At 40.0% G+C, this 24,084-nt stretch overlaps 1 protein-coding gene across 6 annotated transcripts in view; it reads right to left on the reverse strand.

Annotated features, from left to right (window-relative positions):
* PARD3 (par-3 family cell polarity regulator) overlaps window positions 1-24,084 on the reverse strand; it is a 770,287-nt gene that overhangs the window by 388,994 nt on the left and 357,209 nt on the right. For all 6 annotated transcript variants that reach the window (XM_061585584.1, XM_061585585.1, XM_061585583.1 and 3 more), the window contains 2 exons: window positions 4,264-4,355; window positions 618-701 (listed from right to left, as the gene is read on the reverse strand). In XM_061585584.1, the coding sequence (XP_061441568.1) occupies window positions 618-701; window positions 4,264-4,355 (176 nt within the window). The remainder of the gene's footprint in view (window positions 1-617; window positions 702-4,263; window positions 4,356-24,084) is intronic.

The following is a 24,084-nucleotide window of genomic DNA, read 5'->3' on the forward strand; positions in this document are numbered from 1 at the left end:
CATGGTGCTCAATTTACCCCCATTGCTTGGATCTCTTACATACTTATCTTTTTTCTTTAGCACGCAATGCCACACAAGACACACTTGTGTTCAGCAGTAGATCAAAAACCAAGCTATACTGCACGCTACTAGCTTTATTTAACACCACCATGACTATAAATTTTGTTCCTTTCAAGTGTGAGTGAGAAAGAATACACACAGAAGTGTGTCTTTGTGGTTTTGGATGCTGGCAGTATGGTAAATTATGGTCTAAGCAGCCAGGGATAAATGCTGCATGAAGTACGTTTCTAATTTTAGACCAAGGTAAAAGGCGACAAGAAACTTTTATGACACCCTGATGGAAATAATTCACATCCTTGCAATTCAGCTTCATATTAGGACGCAATAAAATTTCTATTATAAATTAGAAAGTAGGTTCTGTCATCTTCACCTTGACCACTGCAGTTACACAGACAGGCTTTCTTATGGCTTAGGGTCAGCAAGACTTTCTTCTGAAAAGATCATGCTTTATTTTAACACAAGACACTCTCCCCCTCCAATGGTGGCTACACATAAGAAAAGTGGAAGCTAAAATAGAGAAGACTATGATTCAATTAAAAACCTACACAATACATTACCTTCCGCCTCGGGCACTGAAAGGCACTACATGGATCCCCAAAGGGCCGCCGTCATTGGAGACTTCAACGAGCTTTACCATATCACTGTGAAACAATGATGAATGAGGGAACATGAACATGTACCGTAAATGAAACAAAAAAAGACCACACACACACACAAAGATATTTGAGAACTGGCGGTGATGATAGGAACATTGAACGTTACATACCTCAGTATTAATCTGATAGCATGAAAGGAGATCAATCATCAAAAATAATTTAGTTAATAAATCAAATGAAATGTGAACTAATGTTTGGGGTAAGTTTAATCCATTGTATGGATTATTGTATTATGTTCAACAATGACAGGCGGGGGTTCAGACTGGCTTTTGGATGGGTTGTGAGTGAAGCCATTGTATTAGAATCAAACTGTCTAATATATAGGCAGAAAGTTTAAATCCAATTACCCCTCCCCACACACCAAAAATACAATATATTATTGCTTATAATTTGAAAATGCAACGAAGATGAACTGAAATGTTTACATTTCAATATAGTCTAACTGATCAGATGGATATATTCTCAGCATATATTAAACTTTATAATACATTTACTTCATAAAATTATATCATTTGCAAAGGAAGATGGTGGTCTGGATCGTTCAGTGGTATAGATCAGAAGTAGGGAACCTTTGGCCCTACAGATGTTGCTGAACTACAACTCCCATTAGCCCTAGCAAGCATGGCCAATGGCCAGGGATGATGGGAGTTGTAGTTCAGCAACATCTGGAGAGCCAAAGGTTCCCCACCCGTTCCAGATCTTCCATTTTTGAGAGACACTAACACTGATAGCCACAGCATTCAGACAGAATGCAAAACATGGTTTATGATAACCATAGTTAAGAACTGACCCCATGGTTTGAACTTCTAGACACAGAACAGGCAAGCCATGGTTTAGAGCTGTTTTTGTTTCTTGTCTGTTCAGCACCCAGCTTCGTAAGTTCACTACTGTCTTCATAATACAGACAGCTGATTGAGGTAGAACAATGGCTGTAAATGTAGTTTGGCAATTGTCTGTGGATCCAGAAAATAAAGCACACCAGAGCTGGCACAAACTGCAATTTGCAAAATTGATTTCAAACTCTAGGTTCTGTTTTTTCGGCCCTAAACCAACCATAATTTGACAGAAGATTGCAACTGTTATTTCAGACCATTTAGCATCTATGCAATTCATATATTCCTTCCACCAAATCATGATGCATTATCAAGTAATAAACGTTGGTGTGTGTGCTGTTGTTTTAAGAAATGCCTTCACTTTTCTGCCCAATTTTTCAGTGTCCTTGTGATGTCCCTGTATATATATTACTGTAAATATGGTAAGTGCGGGTTTATTAGAGTATATGTGGTAAGCACACTGAGTGAGAGGGGGGAGTACATGGGTTGGAAGGTTGGAGAATGTTGTATGATGATTGGCTGAGGGTCTGAAGGTATAAATGAGAGGATGACAGTTGAGAGGGTGTCGGTTGGTTTTGGATAGGGTGGATTGGATTAGGCGGGTAGCAAGGCAGATTATTGATGACTAAGAAACATAAAGAGTAACGCATCTTATGAAACCACACGCTTGTTGACTATAGCTTTACGTAATCTTGTTATTCCCTGTGTATATAAATAAATATTTCTTGGTTTACCAAAACGCCTGATTCTTGGCTGGGTTTTCACAAACCAGAAGGGTGGGCAGGGCATATACCAAGGTTGGGAAACAGTATCAATGGTGGTAGCGATAAAGAGATAGTGTAACATCATCAGGTATCCAGAGCAACCCAGGGCTGTAATCTTTATAGGCACAAAGATACAGGGGGGTTGAGGCCTGTAAGTGCACCCAGACACAAAGTAGCAATAGGCCAGGAGGAGACGAAGGAACAGTCTCAAGGTAATATTGTTTATAGGGAGTGTCTGGTGCTGCTGCCTAGCAGGGGGATCTTGAGAGATCTTTGCTAGACCCAGTGAGAGAACCGTTAAGAGACCAGGACCCTGAGGTTGGGCCATGGCAAGGCAGTGACCACAGGAAGGGACCTGACAGTCCTCTTTTAAAACATTTATTTCCATCATATGCTGCACACCTCCTTTCTCCTTTGTGCAATGATGTAATATTATTCTGGGTGTTTTATAGAGTTTTATTGGTTGCACTGATCCACAAGATTCAATTTTCTGAAATGTGGTGAAATCCTGATATCATGTCTCAACAACTCATTGATTATATGCTATCATTTTAGTTATATAGACCCATGGGACCTTAGTTACAGAAGCCACGGTCAGCCATGATGTCAGTTGTTCAGAAAAGGGGAGCGAAATTAACACAGATTTCCCTACCTGGCAGCAAAATAGGCAGATTGTGGTCTATTGGACTACAGGAGAACAGCTCTCTGTTTATATCATCCTTGTAGGAATTTTATTTAAACCAGATACTGTGTTTCATCACTTTGATTTCTATGAAATTGGCATTGTATTTGTTATTTTATTTGTAACAGAGTTGTTGGAGTGTAACACTACTATCTTCCACAAATTAGAACAATTAACAAATGAAAAAAAAAAAAAACCTCTCCAGCCAATATCACATTTCGTATGATCCCGGAGCCAGAGTGATTAAGATGTTTCACTTAAACCGACAGCCCTGTTACATAATGTCTAATAGAAAAATGCTTTGGAAACCAGCTGGGGGATTTTAGCTGTTGTAAGGCCAAAGTTTCACTGGGGTAGGACAAGCTCCTTCCATGACAAACATAGGAAGCTGCCTTATACAGAGTCAGATCATTGATCAATCTTGCTCAATACTGACTACACTGACTGGCAATGGCTCTCCAGGATTTCAGACAGAAGTCTTTCTCACTCTGGCCTGGGGAATGAACTTGGGACATTTTACATACAGAACATGCTATCTACCACAGAGCTACAGCCCTTTCCAGATTATCCCATCCTTAGTCTCTGCATTTTACATTGCTACTTCATGAGTATACAGCAGACAACGAAAGTAGAAGCAACACAGCAGGGAAAGAAATGAAGAGAACAGCCAAATTGATTTTTCATTACTTGTCAAGTGATTTTTTCTTTCTTTCTGCGTATGTGGAATAATCCAATATTCTCTTACCATGTTAAAAATGGACATGTCCAAAGATAATGATATATATCTTTTAACAGATTCTTTCCACATAAACATTGGTTATCTGAATAAAGGCCCCTTATCTACCTCACAGATAATATTTAGCTCGTGCAGCAATAAGGCTTTCTTCACAATATGCCTTTTCCTTTCAACCAAAGCTTGTTGATTAAAAAATAATAATCATACTTAGTAAGTGCTGCTCAAAAACAGCTCTGGCTTTCCAATATCTTGAATTATACTTCAAAATAAAATAAAAAAAGATACTGACATCTGATTAATTCAGGCCTTTGTTCAATGCTGTTAAAGAGATATTTGGGACATGTCAAAATAGATGTAATTAAGGAAGTACACTCATTCCAACACAACTCTTGCATGGAGTACATGTGACCATACTAAGAAGCAAAAAAAAAAAAATTAAGTGTGGCAGGAATTCCTTGCTAGTTATTGTATGTATATTCTTAGGTCTTTCTTATCATTTAATTATAACATATAATTCTATTAATAAACTTACTCTAAAGAATAGTTGGCAGTGTTCTCCAGGCCCGTGTCTGCATGCCCCACTGGTTCAACTCTGCTGCTTTCTTCTTCCGTTCCATCTTCATCCTTGGAATATCAAAAGAAGCAATACCACTTAAGCATATGAATTATTGAATGTGTACTTCTGGCTATCAAAACTTATCGCTGAATTACCCCCTCCACCGCCAGCTCAAAAACAGCAAATATAACGTTTATACTGAACAAAGCTTGTGATTGCCAACCTTTTTGGACCAGAGGGTACATTTCAAATTTTGAGAGAATGTTGGGGGCAACAGTTACAAAACAGCACAACTCAAAATGGTTGCCATGGGGTGTGGCATAACACAAAATTAGAGAGTAAATATGGTGAAGCTTTCCCCATAGTTTTACTTTCATACTAAAAAATACTTGATCAGTAGGATTTCTGCCTGGCATTCAGCTGTTAAAAGTGCAAGAACTCTGTTTTTCCCCAGTGCCAATCCTTAACCAAAGCCTAAGCTGCCATCCTGTACCCACTTACCTGGAAGTAAGTCCTTATTTCTGAGTAGACATATATACCAATGTACTATAAGTTAACTAGACAGTGAATTCGTCATGCGAGCCTGGTCTTTAGCTCCTGCAAAGCAGGAGACATCCTAAGGCTCTTTGCAAAGCGTTCACATTTGCCTTTTGTGGGGAGGGGAATTCTTTAACATTCACCCTCACTTACTGTGTAGTAGTATTTGCAGAAAATAACTTATAGGGAGTACCCAATCTCAGACAAACCCACCACAGTAAAGATGCATCCTCATTACTAAGGAAAAAGGATGGGAAAACTATAGTGATGTGAAGGACTAGGAGAAAAAAGGCAGAAACAGGAAAAGTGCACTAAAAGGGTAGGGCAAAACAGGTAGGGCTGTTTTAGGACCCCCGGGATTCCTGTTGTGTGGTGACCAAATAACTCACTTATCAATCAAAGCTCTGACTTTACTCATTAGCTAAAAATACTGGTAGGCGAGAGCTACCAGGCTAGCTCATTTCACAGAAATCTCTTAAATGTCTAGTACTCATTTTTTAAAAAAAGAAAAGAACAGAAATAAAAGAAAGCTCAGATTCTGAGCTACTTGCTAGGGACACTACTGAAGGCCTTTGTAGGTGCCATGATGCACCTAGGCAAAAGGTTGGTGACCCCCTGAACTACCTAATACTTGAAATTGCTCCACAAAGTGTTACTGTTGATATAAAGGAAAGTTCATTTAAGAATTCAAATGAATCAACACAGTCAGCTTTCATAGCCCAATTTACAAGTATTAATACTAGTTTCAAGACTGAGACATACTCCTTTTGAGTGCCTACTTGAATGAAGTAGTTAAGAGCGCAAATTCTCTCTCTCACAGAGAGAGAGAGAGAGAGAATGAGAATAGGAATGGGGAACCCATGGCTCTCCATATGTTAATGGACTACAACTCTCATCATCCCAGACCACTGGCCACATTGGATGGGACTGATGGGAATAGGGAGTCCTACAAAATCTGAAGAGCCACAGGTTCGCCTTCCCTGCTATCCAACTTGTGGTGTGATTAGTCACGTAAGTGCGCACATGCACTCATGCAAAAGCTGTCCACTCCCATTTGTAGCGAATAGATTTGTGGGATAGGATATGCACATGCACACTCATGTGCAGAAAATATATGCATCCATACAATCTCAATTACATGGTCTGTTCTACACGTGATACAGAAAGCATGCCATACTGAGATTTGTCTCCATGCCTCATCTATATGTGTGGTCCACACACTGATGAAATGCAGAACAATCAGGAAAAAGATGAACAAAAATGCTCCCAATTATGACTGGCAAATAGGACATTTCTGGATAATGGACAGAGTTTTTGTAATGGTCCTCTGTGGCCCATTGTCATAATAGTTTTATGGCAAGAAATGTTCAAGATGTTAAAACACATGGGGGGGGAGTGTGGGACAACAGGTTAACCATACTGATTGAAAACATTCTGTTTTTCCTAGCCAGGAGTGGTGAACCTGTGACCTCCCAGAAGTTGCTTGACTGCAACTCCCATATCCTTGACCATTGGTCACATTTGTTGGGGATGATGGGTGTTGGAGTCCAACAACATCTGGAGGGCCACAGGTTCCCCACTCCTGGCCTAAAGTCTCATGCACTTGTTTATAAACATGGATGGAACACAATGAAAATTTAGTATCAACAGGAAGACTTACAGGGTATATTTGCGGGCGACAAGAAACCAGATCATTTTTAATTCTGTCACGCTGCTCCCAGATACAAATTCTCAAGATTTACAGTTTAAGTAGTTTGTAAACTATCAATTTACAGTACTGCTCCATAGCCACATTGTAGCTATTGTGCCACATCAGAAATACCAATCTGTTGGATAGGTTTATATTAAACATTATCCTCATCACCATCACCACCACTTTAAGCCATTTCCAGAAATGTTTTTTATTTCAGAGACTTAAAAGGGAATATGCTGTTTTACCTTAATGGAAGTGTAAACAGTCGTGTTTATACTCTACTCTAATTTGAAAACTGGGAGTATAGTACCTACTAGGTCATCCATTTAAAGGGCTTTCCATGAGGACAGGAGAAGCCAAAGCATCGCTAGCTGTGCAACTTTCACAGAAGTGTGTGCTTCTTCAGTTGCTCACATGAAAACACGCACATGCACAGAAACTATTGTAATGTAGCCATCATTTACATTCCATGAGCTGAGGCATCAATCAGCAAAACAGTAAGTGGTAGGTGAAGGTTTATGAGTTCAGCACAATGAGAGTCAGACAATATATTAAATTATTGAAGAGATATTAAAGCAAGGAAGAGGTAGTCGGTAATGTCCAACCGACATTTCCTCTGAGAGTCTGCAAAAATAAGAAGGTGGATATACCAAGCTTTCTCTCTGAGGTGTAGATGCTTTGTGCACAGGCTGGATGGCAGCTCCCCGCGTGAAACCAAGCTACTTGAAGACTGATGATCCTGTGTTATGAGAGGCTCTAATATGCACTTCTTAGTCATCTATCTCTCTTAAGCGCCTGGCAAGTAATACATTTCAAAGGTTAACCAGAATCTTGAACTTGCCTAGGACTGCATTAGGAATATAAACACAAACTAAAAATTTAAGATATGTGTGCTATTTATTTTATGTTAAAAGGTGTTCAAATAAATAAAGAGTAGGCGTCTCCCACCAACATGTTAGCAATCATACATGATTTCCGATGCAGTGATTTCAACACACGTATGTTAAAATTTGCTCCATGGTGCATAACTGAAAACAAAAATATTTAAGGATGACAGACAAAACCTCACCAGCACTGGCTATGCACTCACTTCCCCATGGATATAAATGGCTAGGGTCCAAGGACACCTGCTCATGTAGGGGAGAGTGGCTGGTTTTCCCTTCAAGCGGCAGACCCCTCACCTCATGAAAAACCACTCTGAGGTAGCTCCTGACTTGACATTCAGTGATGGCTTTTTAAGGGTGTCACTGGAAGGCCAAAACAATTTGAGACATGAAAGTGTTTGTTCGTTTGTTTGTTTATTACATTTCTATCCCATCTTTCCTCCAAGGAGCTCAAAGTGACATATATGGTTCTCCCCTTCTGCATTTTATCCTCATTACAACCCTGTGAGGAAGGGTTAAGCTAAGAGACAGTGAATGGCTGAAATTCACCAAGTGAGCTTCATGGCTGTGAGGGGAATTTAATCTCTGGTCTCCCAGGCCCTAGTCCAACACTCCAACCACTACAGCAGACTGGTTCTCCTGTGGAGAGGTATTAAAATAGAATTACAGGATTAGAGAAGTCCTATGTAGCAGTCCTGGGAGAAAGGAAGCCCGGTAACAACACTGCACACTAGCTGCAATTTCCAAACCATATTCAAGGGTAGACCCATGTAGAGCACATTGCAACAATCCAGTCTAGATGTTATGAAGGCTTGCACCATCGTGGCCAAGCTATCTCTGTCCAGAAACAGCCGTAGCCATATGTTGCCATTAACATAGGATTTTCTTTTTTTACAATTAATTGGATTTTAAATTTATCTACATTAATTTTCTTTCCCAATGCTGTTTCAGCAACTTTCTAACCCACATTAATAAAGCTGGATGAACATTTTTTTAAAAAATTAATATGTACTTATCTAGAAGGAAGTACAAAATATATTTGGACATTTTGAAAATTGTCCTCTTTTCCAGAAAGCCATATGTTACTGGAGCTATTTGGAAACCCATGTTTTTCCTTAAGTTTTAAAAGCTATAGCGGAACAGAATATCATTTCAATTTGATTTTGGTAATCTTGTGAGACTAAAAATTATGTCTCTCAATTATGACTCTTAGAGTAAAAGAAGCTTCTAAACTTCACTAGAGCATCAGTATCATGATGCCATAATCAACAGATGTGTCCTTAAAAAAACCTTTTAATATTGCCGTAATCAGCTACTCTTTTATTTCCCATATAACACAGACTTTCATTTACATGGAACCAAACGTAGATTAATTTGGACACCTGCAGAGGGAAGTAACTTAGAATTCTCATTTGCTAAAAAAAGTAACTAGCTTTGAAAGTATCTGCATCAAGCAATTATTGCCTTGGGTTTCTTCTTAAATTAAAAACCCCACCTGTTACCGAGGTAAAATTAGAAAATGCTATACTTTATTTAGGGGTTTGAGAAAGTTCCAGAATCAGTGATACAGCAATCTTCAGCAACAGATTTTGTACAATTATAGCTTTCACAAAAGTATGTAGGAATCTACATTTTTCATAGGAGAATGCACGGCACGGTAATATTATTACAACTATCAAACATTGTTGCAAGAATATAGAATTTACAATATAAATTTCTGAATCATAAGTTAATAGCCTAGACTTGTCTGTCATCTTCCTGCCCCACTGGCTAAACAATGGTTCATTCGATGAAATATTCATGAGCGTTCTAACACTAAGGTTTACTCTATTCAATTTATCTCCCACTTTCCTAAATACAGATTATAATGTTGAGCCTTAGACACTTTGCTGCCTAACATGAAGGACAAGATGATGCCACTGCCTCCATTCCACATACAGAAGCCAACCAGACAAACAGCTGAATCTTACTTCAACACTGCCAATGGGACTGCATCCTCCACCACACAAGAGCAGCTAACTAGTTTAGGGCAGGGGTTCCCAAACTGTGGTCTGTTGACCACCAGTGGTCTGCAAGCTTCATCCAGGTAGTCCATGGCATATCTGTGGATTTGTGGTTGAAGATGGGAAACGGCACATCCATTGCACTGAATATTCACACTGATTTTTAATTTTGTTTCATTGCTTCCTATTTTGCATGTATTGTATTTCATTGTCTTACAATTTCAATTATATCAAATGACAATTGCCACGACAGGCAGAAAAATCATTAAGTGGTCCGTCAACACTCTCAGCAATTTTCAAGTGGCGCACAGGGGGAAAAGTTTGGAACCACTGGATTAGGAAAATGTGGAGCAGGCTGTATTGCACTCACACTTCTTTCCCCTAACAGCTTGCTACCATGTATTCACTGGGCCACCTGGTGCTTTGCTCACAGCCCATTCAATCAAATGCTGGGATGCAGAAGCAGTGATACCAGCATGTGAGCAGAACAACTTATGCATGCGTACGATGCCTGCTGGAGTGCATGGACTCTCTGCCTGCTTGCTTGGTTGTGGGCCTGCCCAGCAGTGCTCTCTGTGGCACACTGGATGAAGGCAATTAAATGAGACAAGCAGAAAGACCAGTCACAAGCAACCATGCCAGCCACCTCACCCTAATGGTAGGGCCAGCCCTGGCAATATTCTGGAAGAGGGGATGGCTGATGGGAACCCTGAAGCGAAGCACTCTACCCTGCAGCATTTTTGACATCCCATTTCTATTTATTATATATGAATGCAGGCTTCCTAGGGATAATCACTTGGGGGGAAATGAATTGCTCAATTTGACTGGTATTGCATCTGTTATGTTATTAATTAATTGCATGCTGCTAATTCAGTTATGAAACAATGCATTTTTTTCAATAGGATTTTTTTCTACAGGAAAATACAGCAGCAGAAAATGTTCCAACCACAAACTGCTGTCCACAATTCTCTCTTTTGCAGGGGTGGGTGGTGGTGGAGGTAGAATCTGTGACTGTTTCTTTCTAACTTATTCCTATCTCACAATTTATAGCGTTTTCCTACCATTTTCCAGTTTCTTGGAAAGTCACTGCTCTCACCAACACCACAAGTATTTTTTTTAAAAAATGTTAAATCTGGTACAAGCCTCAGCTTGACACACCAAGTAAAATATCAAAGATTGAGTAACTGAACCATAAGAGCACTCCAAGTCATATAAAGGATCTCAGCATTCATTCAAATGAGAGCGGTGGTACGGCTGTTAAGTTGTGAAACACCAGGGAGTGGAACAAGTAAGACTTTTCTCAGTAGCTAACACACAGCCTTTCCTTTCGTGTTGTCTGCTGCAGTGGAGTGTGAACTCGCAAGACATCAGGAAGAGCAAGGGAGACAAGGGAAAGTGGGAAAGGGGGTGGGGCTGTGATGGAGGCATGCTGTGACTATCATGAAAGGCCTCTGCACTTCTGAATTTGCTACAACACTACTGGGTACACACACACACACACACACACACATGGTGCCCCAGTTGAGGAACTTTCTCCCCAAAGAACCTCACATGGTGCCACTTTATTACCTTTTAGACGACAAGTTAAGACATTTTTATTCTCTCAGGCATCTTAATGACTTACTTTTTAAGGACAGAAGGAAGCTGTGTTTTAATCACTGGAAGCGAAGTTTTCACACTCTGCTGTTCTGATTGTTAATTTATTGTGTTAGTTAATTGTGTTCATTGTTCAATTAATTTTAAAATGTCTTGTTGTATACTTCATTGTTGTAGTTTGTGATTTTAACTTGCATTGTCTACTACCCTGGGATAAATATTTATGAAGGGTGGAATATAAATGCCTTAGATAAAATAAATAAACACATTGCTGCAGAATTTGGGCTGAAAGAAGGCAGCTCCCAGCCTGTGCAGCGGAGTGGACTGTATGGGAGAGAGTTTTCTGTATGCATTCCAGTTAAGTAGCCAGGCCTGGTTCACATGTAATGCTAAGTCAAACAAGCATGAACAAGCAAGCATGCAGGTCCTCAAAGTGAAAACAAACAATTAAGGTGATACAATTGTCCTTAAGGGTGGGTGGGTCTCCCCATTCCCGCTCTGGTCAGGGACTCCACTGTTCAGCCCATAATGCTAGAGTCACAGCTGGTACTTAGAGTCGTAGAAGCAGTATGGAAAGATGGCCCAGGAGTCAGAGGAACAAAGAGACAGTAGGGAAGGAAGGGCAAAGCAATGGGCTAACGAGCAGGAATCCAAGAGAAGGAACTGCGGAAGAAACAGGAGCTTAAGCAGAAACAGAAAGAGAAAAGAGTCAGGGAGCTGAGAAAAGAAGGGGACAATGAGAATTCACAAGTCTTGGGGGCGGAGGGGAGCAGGGAGAGAGAAGCCTCACCCAGCAGAGCCTAGTAGCTCTCTGGAAAAAAGATTCAACATTTTGATTCAGACTCCCCAAATTTATATGGCTCAGTTCACAGGTACATAAAGGCATGTTACTTTTGCACACTAAAATCTCTCAGTGCTTATATATACATACATATACATATATATATATATATATATATATATAATCTTCATATGTCAATTTTGATGCAGTTGTGTTTTTTAAAAATGCCCAAATTACTTAAGATAATAGAATGCTAGCCAATGCTAGACAAGTCTTCGGAAGGGCAGAACTGTAAGTTCATGCAGCAAATGTGCATTCCCCAACCCATGATAAAATTCATTCATATGGGAGTGCTTAAAATTTTGCAGATTAATTTATTCTCCTCTGCAAATGCCTTTCCAGGTTAATTTATTTCAAATCTCTCATTCCTCCTGGTGAAGAAATGGGTGTAAAACAGTCTAGGAGTGAAAAGCAATTTGCAGGAGGGAAGCAGTGAGCAATAATCAGGTTAAGCACCACTTCATCTGATTATCCTTCCATTCAAATGCCTTCTTTTCCCCACAATAGTGTTACGTTGCCAAAAAATGGTGTTCAGAAGTCTTTCCTTGGCAAAAATAGCAAATTATAAATTAGATTGATTGTAAATGCAATAATACAATAAAGGATACCTATTTCATTTACATGTATGGATCTTAAATTTACTCTTGGGAACTTCATGTTCAAAATGTTTGTTAGAATCCAAACCACCTGAAATATCTTTTTTAATACAATCTGATCTGGTAGAACACCTTGCCCAAGACATTTATGTAACTGTCTTTTATGTTGCCTTCATTTCATCATTAGCCAGAGCTTGGAAAAGTTACTTTTTTTAAACTACAACTCCCATCAGCCCCAGCCAGCATGGCAACTGGATTGGGCTGATGGGAGTTGTAGTTCAAAAAAAGTAACTTTTCCAAGCTCTGTCATTAGCTACCCAAATCTCCTGAGAGATGAATTTTTTACAAAGACAGAGGGAACCAGAAGTAACACAACAAACTAGCCTCCTCTTTCCCAGATGCAGCATAAACAAAATTAAAACACTAACTATCCCTTGTACTAATTTGATGCTTCTATACCCGTGTCAATATATTTTACCCACCTAGACTTGTCACTCTTCAGAGCCAGAAAAGGGTTGGTTCATGTACAACGGCCAGGAACCATGACTGAAGATTGTTCCCCTCCTCATGTGCACCAGTTTTCTATTTCACTTCCTAGTTTGAGCAAACCATAGTTTTCCATTGTTTAGATTTGAATTGGAAGTCCACTTCAAACCATGGCTTCCAAATCCGGCTATGTGACAAACTATCATTTGTACAAACCATAAGGTTGTCCAATTTGGACATCATGGCAAACTATCACTCGTACAAAACCAGGAAGAAAGCAATGGAACTGGAGTATACAGAGGGGAGAGAGAAAATGCAATTCAGTGGGACAAAACAACATGAATAGGCTTTATTGTGATCATGAATGTTTACTAATACTTTGCTATCTTAAAGACTACATACAGCATTGGAAAACATGCCACTAATACTTAATGGGCAACATATATCTTCTCACAATCCTAGGCAGCAATTTGAGTTTTCAGAGCGACACAGAAAACACAGTGACCGCACAGTATTTGCACATCACGATAAGTCAGGATTTCTGGCTTATTGTGGTTCATTGTGAACTGGCGCACATTGCGTAATTCCTCCCACTTTGCTTCTCCCTGGTGCAAGCAGGATAAACAAACAGAAAGCCAATGTTTATTACTCTCTTCCCATAAAATATGATTTACAGTAAAAACAATTAGAAACAATTCCATATAGAAAAGCAATTCCATATAGAAAAGCAATTCCATATATTAGATCAATTAAAAACAATTTCATATGTAAAAACTATTTCAAATCCAATACACATACAAATTAGAATAAAGATCACTACTTAAAAGGGTTGTCTGCAATAGGTGCCAAAAAGACAACAGAGATGGTGCATGTCTGATAAGTAACAGGAGGGAAATCCAAAAGGTCTGATTCCTATATTGTCCAGTTAAAGCGTGGCTTTCCTAATGTCCAAACCCAGAATCCCGCTTTGTTGCTCCATAACAAGTCAGGGTCACAAGCTAGCCTTAAACAATGGTTAATTCTTGGCTTATAAACCCTGCTGTGCTAGGGAGCAACAAAACAAGATCCCAGATTTGGATGTCATGGGAAGCCAAGTTTATTTGTGTCTTCCTGGTTTGTTCCTGCTATATGCCATGATATACCAATATATACCATGATCAATCAGTGACCCTGGCTTATCTACCTCACATACATATTCTTAAAACTGGCAGGACTGACAGGATGATTGTTTGATGCACAACTTTGCCTTCATAAATGCTACCCCTTATTTTTAGGTTTCTGACTTCTCATAAGAAATGCAATAGTCCCAGGCTATAGTCTGAAAGCACATGAGGCCACCACCTTGCTGAAGCTAAGCAGGTCTGCGTCTGGTCAGCACCTAGATGGGAGACCACCTGGGAACCACATGTATGCCACCTTGGGTTCCATGAGGAAAGAAAGGTGGGGTATAAATGTAACAAATAAATAAATAGGCTCAAACTATCCATAATAAGTGGTCTGCTTATGAGCAGAGTTCCCAATGTATTAGCAATCCATTAAACAGTAAATAGTTGCCAAATTTTACAAACAATGCCTGCTCATATATCCATAGAAAACCTACACAATGGAGATCATGCAGGGCTATCATCACAAAGCATTCACAAGATGGCATAGAAACAGAAAACTGCTCTACATTCTTCACAAACAAAGAAAACAAGAAAATGGCATGGTTTTAATCAAAGCAGAGTAGAGAAAGATTTAAGAAAAAAGAAAAGAAACACTTTCGTTTCAACATACAGGGGAAAGCTCCAAAAACGTACAATCTGGGATACATATGTGAAGCCTTGGGAGCATTCCAAGTAACAAGTTGGCTTATTGACTTGGCATTAGACCTTGCAGAAGGAACACAGTGAATGTGAATTATATACAATATTTTACCAAGTGCTATTGCATAGTAAAACTCATGTAATGAAGCTCCATGGGGCTTCAAGCCAGCCACAGTGCTCAAGACTCAGTATACAGAACAAATCCTGCCCCCTAAAAATACAAATCTTGTGCTCAAAAATAATTAAGCACAGCAAGGTCACTCAGAGAAAGTGAGGGGGGGAACAGAGGAATGGGAAGCAGAAAGGAACACTAACTATGAGCAAGGAGGGGGAGATTGGGAAAAAAAGTCATGCACACTACATGCATCAGCCCCATCTTGTTATTCCATTAGCATCTATATTTCATAGTGTTCTACTCAGTGCATGATTACTATTGGCAGGGATTGAAAGAAGGACCTTCTGCATGCCAGGCATGTACGCTGTCACTGAGCTACAGTCCAGAACTGAGGATTCAACTTTCTTTCCTAACTGCCTTCAGTTTCATTGTGAGATCCACACTAGAGTTGCCAGGTGTCCAGTTTTCACCCGGAAACTCTAGATTTTTGGTGTGCTCTCCAGGTGAGTCACCTTAATCTCTGGACTCTCCGCTTTCATTTAAAAATAAAATTAAGTTTCTAGATGGTCTGGTTCCCAAGATATACACCAAAACATCAGCTGCCCCCCAAAAAACTTCAGTTAAATGAGCTTGTAGCTGGTTGTTCTAATCCCACCCTTTCAGGTTTGTAGCCATTAAATGAAGTCAGGGTTGTGATTGACAAAGCAGTAACTACAGCCCTTTGCAAGTCAGAAAATGTGTTTTTTCCTGCTTTTCTGAAAATCTCATCAATTGAGTAAGTATATAGTTTTCAGTCTTTTTTTCTCTTGTGTGCAGGAGTCAAACTAGTTTAAATTTTCCTGGGCTGTTGAAGAGGGCACTGTTTTGAAAAACTTCCCAATATGAAGCTTTAATCCAGTACTTGCTTTTCTGGGAGTAAAACTGCAATGCTAATCCCACATATGCAAAGTAAACCCCACTGAATTCAATAGGACTTACTTTTGAGTAGACATGGTTAGGATTGTGCTGTAAATTGATGGAACTTTTGAGTGAACATAGCAAAGAATTGTCTTTGTATTGTAAATCTTTCCCTCTCCAATCCTATCTTTAAAGCAAGCAGGCAGGGCTTACATAGGTATCACTGCATTTATTAGGTAGGAAACTAATACTGGTGTTTTTTTTTAATGTTCTTCAATGACCAACTCGTTTTGACAATGAACTCATTATATTTGGTGTATGCATTTTTACATCTTCAGTGTGTGTGTGTGCGTGCGTGCGTGCATGTGTGCGTGCGTGCGTGCGTGTGTGCGCAGCTTAAAAACAGCTTAAAGTGGCATGATTCTAAATTTGGGGTTGGTGAATGAAGTTCCTTATCACTTGAGGTTGCAGTTCTCTGCACAGTTCCTTGTTTGAGTAAGCCCCACTGAATACATTGGGACTTGCTTCTGAGTAAACAAATGTAGGATTGCACTATAAATATATTTACAGGTCATGTAATTAATAAACACATTTGATAGTCATGCTTAAAATAAATGTTAGTTCATACTATGTCACAATAAGTATCTGATTGCACACTATGATTGTACAGTATTACTTCCTCTATATTTTCAGTGTGCCCTTCTTCCTTGGGGTGTTCATGGCTCCCCTCTGTTGTTTTCATCCTGAGCGGCAGATTAGGCTGAGAGATAGTGAGTTGCCCATGGTCATCCAGTAAACTTTACAGCTCAATTCCATTTTAAAAAACTAATTAAAACGATTTACATGTAGGCAAAGTTTATTAAGATCCGCACAATACGTTTAAAGCACATCCAACTTGCATTTAAAGTACATGACTTCCCCTAAAGAATCCTGGGAAGTATAGTTTCCCCCTCACAGTTATAGTTCCCACCACCCTTAACAAATGACAGTTCCCATGATTCTGTGGTGAGATTCACGTGCTTCAATTATGTATTGAATGTGCTTTAAATGAATGGTGTGGATCTGCACTAGGTATGATGTGCATTCATTAGTGAATTGAAAAGAACAATTCTAAAAGATAGGTTTTTAAACAAGGGAAGAATTGTAGCTCAGTGGTATGGCACATGCTTTGCATGCAAAGGTCCACAATTCAATTTCTGGAAAAGACTATTGCCTGGAATCCTGGAGAGCCAGTGCTAGTCCATGTCATCAGTACTCAGCTAGATGGCACCAAATGGCCTGAGTAGGTATAAGACAGATTCCTTTGTTCCTAAAAATGGAAAGGCACCCAAGGGCCATAGACTCTAAAATTTATTTATGTATTTTAATTACAACATTTATATACCACTTTATTGTAAAAAAAATCTCAAAGCAGTTTACAGAAAGAATTAAAACAATAAAATTATTGGCAAAACAGTTAAAAGACAGGTATTTAAAAATATTCAAAATAATAAAACCAACAGTGAGATTTAAAAAGATAAAAATATAATAGCTTATACATGCTTGGGTAGGCTTGCCTAAACAAAAATGTTTTAGCAGGTGCAAAAAAGAGTACAATGAAGGCACCTGCTAATGTCAATAGGCAGGGAGTTCCAAAGTGTAGGTACTGCCACACTAAAGGACTCATTTGTTACAAGAGCAGAACACGTACTATGTGGCACCCATAACATGGAAAGAACACCTTGAACTTGGCCTGGTAGCAAATCAGCAATCAGTGCAGATCTTGTTATGGAAATATCTATGCGTCTGAGCTGCATGTGCCAGTGTGTGTATTTACCTAAATAGCAAGCTTTTACCCTACATTTAGATCACTGAGACTTAAGACTTAGTAAAATAAGAAAAACTACTTTATAGAAATACATAGCAGATAGGAAAAGCATACCCAGTTCTAACTAACTGACTAAGTTGGAGGCGCAATGCCCAGACTTGGGTATTGCCTTCCTGGCTCAGGAGACAAAACAAAGACAAAGATGTCTCCTCTCTCCTTGGACAGTCGAAGAAGAAGACAAAGGGGGGGGCAAGTAGCTTCCCTGAGAATATCAGTTTACAATGGAAGGAAGATAGGTAGAGAACAGCACAGGTAAAGGTAGGCAAGCCTAGCCAGCTGGAGGACTCTAACTCTATCTTCCTTCTGGAATACAAACAAAAGAACCCAAACAGGAGTTGCTCTTGCCCCACTTCCAACAGGTTTCAGAGGAGAGGTATTACGTGATGATAGGGTCTCACTCATGTCAGCAGTCATGCCACAGCATTCTGCACTAACTACAGCCCCCAAGTTAGGTTGTGTGGGGATTTGTGTGGCCTTGGCTAACTGGCTGCGAGGATTTTTTTAGTTTTGGTTTTTGGTTAGGAATCCTGACTGGTTGTGGGGTGCTGAGTTTTCTACCTTACTCATAGGAATCTTGTGGTTGGTATGGTATTACATTTAGGAAATCGATTTGTTTTCTATTTGCTTTTTTGTTTTTGTTTTTCATTTGCTTTTATCCTCACTCCCTTTCATCCATAGAAGAAACAACAGTGGTTCCATGTGCTTTAAGGGTTCCATCTGCTCAACCCCCTTAAACCCACTGATGGTACACCTTGTTGTTTGCATGATGGTTTGTTTCTTGCCCAATAGTGGTAAAAGAGAAATCACATACTGGGCAGCGTGGCTGCAATTGTTGTTGTTCCCAAGCTGCTGCCTATGAAGGTAGACCAAACCATGTGTTTTCTCTCTGTTAATTATTATTCACTGGAATTGGGTTGGCTGTCAAAGTGAGTTTATAGTAGCCCACACGGGAGACAGAAAACGGTAGAGAATTTTCTTACTCTTACTCATTTCTCAGACATCTTTCTGAAGTGAAGGGTCAAATCTGTAAGAAACTTGGAGTAGCCATATTAAAAGGTAGGGGCAGGGCATTCCAGGCAGGGGGTTGCCAGCCCTACTTGGATATGGATATCTTCGCAGAGGAACTCTAGTCAAGCTTTACCAACAACACAATCCAAACCATATCTACTGAGAAGTAAGTCCTATTGAGTTCTATGGGGCTTAGTCCCTTAGTAAGTGTGTTTAAAACTGCAGCCCTCAGGAGCATCCATCTTCACTCCTGAATACTCCCATCGAACATTTCCACACTAGGCTCCTTTCTTCCTACAATGGCCTTCTGGTGACTTGCCTGGCCTGAGGGCACTTAAACCCTTTTTGCCAGAAGCAAGTTGGCTAGATTATATGTTCCCTACCCAGGCTCCATCTTTCAGCTAAGATTTCTATCTTAATTTCCAATCAGAGAAATGTTTTTGTTTGAATTGTATGCACCAAACAAATGTGGTTGATGCTTAATATATAATGCTTAATGACATCACTCGGGCCCACTCCTGTGACATCACTCGAGGCTACCCCATGACATCACTCAGGCACGCCCCTATGACATAACTAGGGCCCACCCCCAAAATCTCAGGGTTTTGGATGCTTCTGACCTGGCAACCCTAATCCACACTAATGATTATGAAACTGAGGTCAGGAGACCTTGATAATTTCCAGCTCTGCAACTAAATTCTATAGAGCCTAAATCTAGACTACTTTCTGCTGTTCCTTTGAAATAATTAGGATGCATTAAGTATTTTCAAATTCAGCATGCTTAAGGGATGGTTTATCCTAAACTTCATTCCTAAAATAAAACCCTTCTTCATTTTCCCTGGCATCTGATAGAATTCATGGTTTGCAGAAAATATTGATCAATTTGTACATTATACACACTGCTTGTTATTCCGGTGCAACAAAACTACAGGAAAAAAGTAATCATAATTACAGCTCACTTACAGATGAATCCACAGCTGTAAAACAATCATTTAAAAGTGTGGGTTTACATGCCTTACCAACAAAATAGATTTCACAGTCCCCAAAGTGACACCTACTGGTAAGGGAGAAAGAGAAAGTCATAAGAATAGCCAATGTATAGTATTGCTTTGACGTGCTAATGAATGCAGGCACTGTAGCATTTTCAATACTATTAACTGCATACAAAATGCTTTCTAAGAATCTGATCAATACAGAATTATAGAAAATACAACTTTATTTCCCTTTTTTGCCATTACAGCAAAATATAAACATCTCAAGCCTCAGTGGCTCGACCAGTGTGCCTATATTTGCATAATTACCTGTTTGTTAGAATTGGGTTTTATTCTCTTTTAAGTTTTGGGTTTTTTTTAATTCTGTCTTGTTTTATTTTGTAAAATTGATTTGTTGGTTTTAAACTGTACTTCTGTATTGTATCAGTGTTATTTATTCACAAATTTCTGTACACTACCCTGGAATATTTTCATGGGATAATTACGATTTTTAATGAATAAATAAATAAGCAACTTGCCTCTCCAATTTTTTTCTTCCCCAGAAAAACATTGTGCACATCACACAGTGGAATATACAATGCAATCACATTTTTAAACACATTACAGAGAGAAAGAGAGAGACTAAAAAGAAAACAAAAGCTTTCAACAATGGCCTCAGGTCACAGTGTCCTAAAGCAATGGCTTACATAACATGTTCCTGGGGTACACATTTGTATACAGTACCAACATCTGGAAATTATTAAATTAATATGTGCAAAATAATTATTGGAGAGTCAATAAATTATGTCAATAAATTATGTCATGGGACAAATGGTGTGTGTGTACGTGTGTGTCCTGTTACACTGCAATTTGTTTTTACACCTATGTATATAGCTGAAGTATTAAAATTCTCCAGAAATGTTCTGTTTTCCGAGTTTCTTCCTCAGCTGCGGCAGAGACAAAAAAGGTCCAAAGGGCTTTTGGTTCTGCTTCTTCAGACAATTTAGATCTCAAGTCCATACTCTTCCATTGAAACCAATGAGAGGATCATTATTTAATCAGTCTGTTTATATTCAGCTTCATATTTTAACATGTGGTTTACAAATCCCAACAACAATAAATCAATACAAATTCCACATCCAAAATCAAACACTACTGCTACTACAAAGAGTAATTCCACATTTTAAGTAACATAATCAAATAAATCTGCCTAACAATGTGCTTAAGTAAGTCATATACAAAAATCCATCAAGATACATCAAAAGGCAACATAATTATATAAAAAAATTACAAAAACACAAGCACTGAAATACATTCACAACACACAAAACTAAACACACAACCTCCATATAACACAATCATTTAATCATCTCTTTACATCTGCATCACTGCGTCCATTCTATTTCCATTTCATCAAAACACTGGAATGTTTGGCTAATCAATAACTAACTAATAATCATGTTCAGAAAAATATGTCTGCCATAAAATCAATCCAATAGTAGCAGACACCTTCCCCCATTTCCTCCCCATCTGTCATCTGGAGCAATACAGAGACCTTCTCATCCCACCCTGGTAGGGCAATGAAGTCATTCCCCGCCAACAGGCTTCTGCCTTGTGGCGAGTCGGCCACAGCTACCTGCACACCTGACGCTCACCACCTCACGGAGAGCATCCTAGTCAACCAGACAAAAACAAATACGAACTGAGATAAAGGCAATGCCCCTAGAACAAATAAGACAAATTAACCACAAATTCATTATGCCAGCTTCAGACTGTAGTTCAGGGGTCCGGTCTGGTATCTGTCAGGCTTTGGATCCAACAAATCAGTGGTCACCTCCAACATGTCCTGGACTGAGCCCTACCACAGGTGGAAAAACTGCTGGCAGTACCTCTACTTTCTTGGCTTTCCATGGGCATACAAGGCAGGACTAGAAGGAGATGAAGTGGGCACTGACACTGGCATGTTTCCGCCAACAACTGAAAACACCCATCATGGATAGCCAGTGTGGTGTCATCCAGAATTTGTTGGACTACAACTCCCATCAGCCCCAACAAACATAGCCAATGATGAGGGATTATGGGAACTGAAGTCCAACAGTATCTGGAATCGGTAGTCCAACAACTTCTCCACCCAGGTGATGCATTTGTGTGGTATGCACACTCACACACACAAACAACCCTAGAAAAAGCTTGGTTCATTTTATGTAAATCCAACTTTTGACATTGCCACCCTCTCCTTCCCTCTCCTTCTAATTCCTTCCTGCCTTACCTTCCAGCAAGTCTGCTCCCACCAGCCATGCAACACTGCAGCTGGGAGTGCTACTGTGGCTGCTGGGGAGGGGAGTGAGATGAGGTTGCCTGATGGGCACACACATTCACGTTGGCATCTGCATCTGGGGCATAGCTACAGGATTTGTAGGCCTTCACTATATCCCTATGGGCCTCTCTGGCCACTTTTCACACCTGTCTAGCTCACTCTCTGTTCCCACATAGGATTTCCAGCTGCTTCAGGGATGAGTAGGTTGTTGTTTTTTACCTGTCTGCAAACTGGCTGAGCTGGGCAATATTTTTTTTACCTACTCTTTACTGGATTCAAGGGGGTGTAGGGGGTCTAGAGGTGGGTTCAAACAGTTCAAATAAGTTGATTTTGTTGCATGGTTAATTTGATCACACTGTTGGCAAGAGGGTATAGGAAAGGTTACTGGTAGATAAGGGAACAGTACTGCATCCTTAGGCACCTTTGAAGGTGAAGGGTGTTTCTGGAGGCCAGCTGCTCTGGGTTGTGGGGCCCTCAGCCTGGATATGGAACATCCTTGAGACTCACGTGCCGCATCTGCCTACAGTTGTGGAGGGATTGGGACAGGAAGGCCTCACTACTCACCATAAAGTGGGGCTTAGGCTTTGAGGCTAAGCCTAGTCATGCCCCATGAATTGACACAATTTGGCACACCCAAGGTTGAAGTTTAATTTAGCTTCTTGTACTTTCATTTGTACTGCAGATATTAATAAAATGTGACCCTAGTTCAACCCATCACTTGTGTCTCACTTCTTTTCTCCTGGATATGGTCATAACACTTAACCAGTCATGGCAGCTCTTGTTCAGTGACATTCTGGTTGCAGGAAGAAGGAATTATGGAGGATCACACTCTTTCTCTCTCCTCCCTCTTTGGTGGGTTTGTAGCATACAGCAGGAAGAAAGGCCTGGTGATTCTTGGGAAATGTAAACTGGGAGTTCAAAGCTTAATCTGAGCCAGAGAATAATTCAAGGCCTTCATAATGTTCACCCCTTCTTTGAGGTACTAAGAGTCCCTGAAGCTCATATGCAGGCCTGAGTCCAGTGAGTTTTGCCAGCTTCTGTACATAGAATGGATGACTCCACCTTGTCCTCTGCTGCCTCAGGCAGCAAAATGTCTTGGGCCAGCCCTGTCTTCAATTATAAACAAAACATCATAAGAATCTCCATACTGGATCAAGAGCCCATCTTGACTCCACATCTGAATGCAATTCTTTACAAAGCAGCTTCTGACCCCTTGCTGTGTTCATGTGTGCAAGTCCTGTCGTTTTTGTTTCTCATCAGGAAGGGTATACGAAGCAGCACTAGGAAGACTGCATGGACCTCACAGTCCCTTCTCATATTTCACATCATAGACGCTGCTGGAGAGCAGCTTCCTCACACTACCTAGTCATGTTACAGCAGCCCATCCCTACACCCCTCAATGCCAGTAGCAATACTGCTATAGAAAGAGGGAAGAAGTCACACTGTCTGTGACTTCTACACCTCATAGCAGTAATGTGAGAAAAGGCTATTCGATGCTATCCTTCTGTTCCTTGTTTGCTTAAGGAGCTAATACTATTTTAAGGTTAGAAGAGCACTGGCTATGCAGCCATTATGTCAATAAACAAAGTGTCATGAAGTGGAATCTTGGCAGAACCTACTTGCCAGATGAGGCAGAGCTGCAATGCCAGCTACCTGCAACAGGTCCCTGTCGCTTACTAGGGGCAAGGTAGTGGGGAGGTTGGGGCTGTCTGGGCACACTGGTGGGAGCATCACATTGGCTCTGCCGGTTTGCCATCACAAACCTGACCTCCCTGACACCTCACCACTCCCGGTAAGCAGCAGCGACCCTGCTGCTGGGAAGCTAACACAAGCTGCTTTGAATCTGGATGTATAACTGTACACAGAACACCTTTTGTAGATGCGGCACACGCTTTTCACTGCAAGTGAGCAACAGCTGACAAGCCTTTTTTTAAAAGCAATGAAGCACCTAAGAAACAACTAGGAAAACATACTTTGTAGTTTGTAACGTTATTGAATCTTGTTGAAAGGAAGAAGCAGACAAAGGGGGGCAGAATCTGTTGAAAGCCCTGAATTCACACAACTAAGGTACATCTGTTTTCTTGGTGAAGTACTCTGAAAAAGTAGGTCAAGTTAAACACATCCATGAGTCTGTCTATAAATAGAATACTAGAGTTCACTTGCTTGTACTAATATAGAGCA

The sequence above is a fragment of the Rhineura floridana genome, chromosome 10 (assembly GCF_030035675.1).
Source record: "Rhineura floridana isolate rRhiFlo1 chromosome 10, rRhiFlo1.hap2, whole genome shotgun sequence".
Classification (NCBI taxonomy): Eukaryota; Metazoa; Chordata; class Lepidosauria; order Squamata; family Rhineuridae; genus Rhineura; species Rhineura floridana.